At 34.3% G+C, this 5,205-nt stretch overlaps 1 protein-coding gene across 1 annotated transcript; it reads right to left on the reverse strand.

Moving 5' to 3' along the window:
- Positions 1 to 1,314: 1,314 nt before the first annotated feature.
- On the reverse strand, positions 1,315 to 4,745 carry LOC149237167 (cysteine-rich receptor-like protein kinase 1). Its single transcript, XM_089372594.1, has 7 exons — positions 3,658 to 4,745; positions 3,392 to 3,559; positions 3,149 to 3,294; positions 2,836 to 3,046; positions 2,498 to 2,732; positions 1,938 to 2,082; positions 1,315 to 1,826 (listed from the first exon to the last, which is right to left on the reverse strand). Exons 1-7 carry the CDS (start codon positions 4,535 to 4,537, stop codon positions 1,440 to 1,442), a joined length of 2,172 nt encoding a protein of 723 aa, XP_089228720.1. The 5' UTR covers positions 4,538 to 4,745; the 3' UTR covers positions 1,315 to 1,439.
- Between the last annotated feature and the right edge of the window lie 460 nt (positions 4,746 to 5,205).

Raw genomic sequence — 5,205 nt, forward strand, 5'->3', positions numbered from 1 at the left:
AATACAATTTAAACTTAAAAAAATAATAATATAATTTTATAACAACTTTATATTAAAATATTAAATAATTGAAAATGAAAATAATGTTGAATTTATTTTAAATTTAATATGAATTAAATATATAACATTTAAAAAATATTATTAACAAAAAAATAAATAACAATAATTTGTGTTGAAAGACATTCTATCTGAGCTATTCATAATTAAATTTAAAATCAAATACTATGCATATCATATATACATGTAATCAAATTAAATTATATATATATATATATATATATATATATATATATATGTATATAATACTTCTTTTTCATTCCATATGTATAATCGATATGATGCATATCACATTATAAAAATAATTATAAAATTATTTAAAGAAAAATGGCATATATATATATATATATAAAAGAAAAATGGCATATATATATATATATATATATATATATATATATTCTTACTTTCAAATATATTAAGGAGTTGAGAAGAATCAAATCTTGAAATGTGTAAATCTTTCTTCAAATTTTACACTAAAAAAATTATACATTTTAAGAAATTTGATATTATTAATACTTTATAGATTAAGAACTAAAATAAATCTATCTTATTGTATATAGCGAAAAATTCTATCATATAAATAGAGAAAATTTATATTCTTATTAAAAAAATATAAATCTATAAAATACCAAAAATCATAAATTTCTCAAAATTTAAATTTCTTTTCAATCATAAAACTTAAAAAAGAAATCAACTTCAATAAATTTAATATCTCCATAAACCAATTTTATTATTTTAATAAAAATCAAAATATTTCATAATAAATAATAAATTATAATCAATATATATATATGTACATGCAATTTTAATAAATCTAATAAAAATTAATACATATCACATATATTGTATGAATGGTAATATATATGGAATATTTAAAATAACACATTCATCATTTCAACGATCCTAGGTCAACTCGAGAAATGGGGAAATGATGCACTTTATAGGAAATACACATAGCACAGCATTACAGAATTATGTACATATCAACCATTTAATACTAACGCTATTACAGAATTATGTACATATCAATTATTTAATACTAATGCCATTAATACTAACGCTATTGATGCCCTCTTGTCGTAATAGACAAACAGGACCAATCAATTTTGCACATTAGGTCACGTAAGTCCCAATTCTTTTGAATGACATGATACTTCGATAAACTACTTATTTATTCCCCAAGAGAATTACGCAGAGTATGCAAGTGTAACAGGACAATTCATCTTACGTGTCCCAATGGATTTAAATGACTTTCAATTTCCTGATTTAAAAATCATTTTGATATAATTGAGAAATTATTTATTTTGACATAATTGAGAAATAAGATAATGCCGTTTTATAATAAACAAAGATAAGGATAATACCGAGAGGCCAACTGGCTGTCATCTCGGCTCCAAAATGCTTGATGAAGGGTAAGCACCTCCAGAGTGAGTATCGGAAGGTCCATGTGAAGAAATATCTGCACTGCTTGATGGTTTATCCGGATCCTGAGGGGGAGTTACAGTAACTGTAGGACGTTTAACTTTGTCATTTGTCCCCGCCACACCATCCAGATCTACGAAAGCAGGCTTTGTGGGCGAAGGTAGATTTTCTCGCTCATTTGTCAGCATCAACACCACCTGCAACATTGATGGCCGCAACGCTGCAGCTGCTTGCGTACATAAAAGACCAATTTGGATCAACCTAATCCCTTGCTCCGACGAATAACTGCCCTTCAACGCGGGGTCGATTGCTTCTAAAGCTCTCTCCGCTTTGTACAGTCTCCATGTCTGGCAAATGGTCAATATAAACAAAACATATAACTTCAGTTAGCAAGGGATCATAACGTTATGGAGATCTGAGAAAAATTCTACTTCAAGATGAGATCATATGAGCCATACTCCTTCGATGAGAAACTCTGTGTCATGAACCAAACTCTGACTCCTTTTTCCGCTGATAATCTCAAGTACAAGTACTCCAAAGGCAAATACATCTACTTTCTCTGTCAACTGTCCGTGTAAGGCGTACTCCGGGGCCATGTAACCTCTGCACAATATTATTACTATGAAATCTGCACATCTTAACACTTAAAATAAATGATCTACCGTTTTGCCATTTTTCAGAAATGATGTTACAAGAATCTCAATCTGGTGATGGAATATTTGTTGAAACTGAGAACGAAATTGATTGAAATGACAAATTTGGTTTCACATATGGATTTAGCAATCTCTAAACCTCTATTGCATTCTAATCATACAATTCATATTCAATTTCATGAAACAAAAATAATTTAACAGGATATATTTTTTTTTATTCTCCCATTTGACTATAACTGGAAGAGGCAGAAAGTCGGCTATTAGGATATACTGCACCTTCTAATTGGCTTGTTGGTTTATGCACTGTAATCTGTTTGAATAAAAAGTGTGAAGCCACAAGAAATTAACAGTGAGAAAATTCTTACAAAGTTCCTACAACGTTAGTGCTGCCGTGGCTCTGGTCTTCTGCAAAAAATCTGGCTAACCCAAAGTCCGCTATTTTTGGTCTATATTTACGATCCAGTAATATATTGCTGGCTTTAATATCTCTGTGGATGATCCGAATCTCAGATCCCTCGTGAAGATAGGCTAGCCCACGTGCAGCTCCCACCATGATCTCATGCCTCTCTTTCCAGTCAAGTAAATGAGGTTTTGTTGCATCTGCAAAGCATCACACAGTAATAATATTAGAAACCTACATACACAAACTCGAACAAATCCACGATACATCCACTGATTATGCAGTTAATGGGCTAGAAGAAACCGAATAGAATCTTGTCGAGACTACTGTTCTGGAGGTACTCGTAAACCAGTAGCCTTTCTGAGCTTTCAACGCAGCAGCCAAGCAATTTGACAAGATTCCTGTGCTGAAAACGGCTGATGAGATTTGCTTCATTCAAAAATTCAGCGTCTCCTTGCCTTGAACCTATATACAACCGTTTAACTGCAACAATTCTGCCATCAGGTAAAACCCCCTGCACATCAAAGCAATTCAAAATTATCTTTATTCTCCATGTGATCAATTGGAGCTGCTACTTTCAGACACCTATTCCAAAGCATTGATCCTATGCTCTCACTTTAAAGACGGATCCAAAACCTCCCCCGCCGAGCTTGTTCCTCGCATTAAAATTGGAAGTAGCCTCTCTCAGAATACCGTACTTGAAAATGAATTGCGAATTCAAATTCAATATGCTGAGCGGTACGATAGATTCTCTTTTTCCACCTGCGAAAATAGTTACAGGGCTTCCTTATATCTGGCCACAGAAATAGGTGAACAGATCACAATAGGAAAACTAATCATGGTATCTAAGATCCTTCACCTGTATATTGAGCTGCAATTGCAGAATCCCCAGTTCTAGATTTCACTTCCGTACGTTTGAGACAAGAGAAACTTTTCCTCCTCATAATCACTATGGCCGCAATGAATCCAACAATCCCGCCAGCAACTGCGCCCATAGATATTGCAAGCATCCTGCCATTTTTTCTTTCTGCAAATTTGCACATATATTCGCAATAGGTTTGTGTATTAGTTCCAAGAGTTAAACTACTATATTACTTATCATCGTATAATAGGTGAAGAATATACCGGAGGAAACGGGAGGACTTTCTGCTGGAGGTGGCCAGATAACGGAAATGTTGAAGAATTCATAAACCTCGTAACGCAAATAGCAGTTCTCAGACCCGAATTGTGCCCCAAGAGCTCCACTTTGGCATGAAAATATTTTATCGAAGGCATAAGTTAGGCACGATCTGCAACTTGTCGGGGACAGATCTCTCCAACACTGCGCTAAGCTGTAGATTTTCCCCGTTAGACTAGAAGGCAGCGATGCTGTATCTGCAGCGAAAAGTTTGGGACTCTGACGAGCTTCAAGGGTAATATTTTTGAGGCGGGCCTTAACAGCATCTGTGAACTGCTGTGGCCGACTGCTGTTACCAGTGTTGCAGAGAACACTTATTGGCATATTCTTCCTACTCTCAATGTCATTGTAAAATTTATGATTGTCATAACGCAAGAAACAACCATCTAGTTGAATGAATCCAGAAGTGTTGTGGCATCCCAGAACAAGATTTGCTTTGGCCGTCGATGCGCAGTGTTTGCAATCGGAAGAATCCAAATCTCCCCTGCACTGGACAAGCCCGTAAATAGTACTATGGCTGTTTTTCTCCATAGGAACATAAGTTGAAGTATTGAATCCATTGGCATCAACATTGTTCACCAGTGAATCCAAAACCTTGTTTAGATTAAGCTGAAACGCGCTACCGTTTGTATATGTATAATTGCCGCTATGCCCACAATTGCTCCAAACGGTAGGAGTCTCGAGATCAGCAACTGCTAAGAGCATACCCGTACCTAGACTGACTATAAGTAACACACTGTACTCAATTACCAATTTCATGGCCTTCGCCATAACCAGCTCCTCTATGTCTTCTGTGCCCCGCCCCTGTGCGACAAGAAGTCTTGGCATTGTTGGGGCAGCTGTTCAATTCAATGGCCTTATAAAGTTGAAGCTGTAGCATTTCATATTTTGGAGTGTGTGGAATACTGTTATTGAAAAATAAAATTAGAATCATGTCCAACTTGCCTTCCAGCAGGAAAATCTTATCGTCGTTGCTGTGCCTCGGCCGTGTCCAGGACGTCTGTTTCCAACCCACTAAATGTGACCTGCTGCGTACTCCACACGTTTAATTGATACATGATGGTTAGATACCACGATAAAATTTTATAATAGCAGAATCGGATTTCTATTTGACAGGTACCGATCAATGGTTGGTTGCAACCGAATAATTGTTTGAATTTTTTGAAGTCGAGAATATCTGCTGAGAGGATGATTGCAACTCAACAACTTGAAAGAATAATATGAGAATATCCGATGAGAGGACGATTGCAACTCAACAACTTGAGGAATAATATTTGAGGTTGAAAGGTTTGCTTTTACTTAAGATTAATGTAAATCTATTTTAATTTCAGAAAAAACACAGCAGCAATAAAATTGAATCATATTATTTTAAGTTGACAGAATGTTTTTCTTGGTTGCTTGAAATTATGATAAATTTATAAATTATGTTTAATTTATTTTAGTTTTATACTTAAAACTATTTTATTTATTTTTTATTTATTTTTTTTTTTTTTTTA

This window comes from Pinus tabuliformis, chromosome 8 (genome assembly GCF_031772625.1).
Source record: "Pinus tabuliformis cultivar Carrire ecotype Pingquan chromosome 8, CPIR1, whole genome shotgun sequence".
Lineage (NCBI taxonomy): Eukaryota > Viridiplantae > Streptophyta > Pinopsida > Pinales > Pinaceae > Pinus > Pinus tabuliformis.

Excerpts from the sequence above, each read along its gene's own strand:
- LOC149237167 (XM_089372594.1), bottom strand. The coding sequence starts at position 4,537 with ATGCCAAGACTTCTTGTCGCACAGGGGCGGGGCACAGAAGACATAGAG. Across the intron at positions 3,047-3,148 it reads GTTTTGGATCCGTCTTTAAA|GGGGTTTTACCTGATGGCAG; the intron begins GTGAGAGCATAG and ends TTTGATGTGCAG. Across the intron at positions 2,083-2,497 it reads ACTAACGTTGTAGGAACTTT|AGGTTACATGGCCCCGGAGT; the intron begins GTAAGAATTTTC and ends AATATTGTGCAG.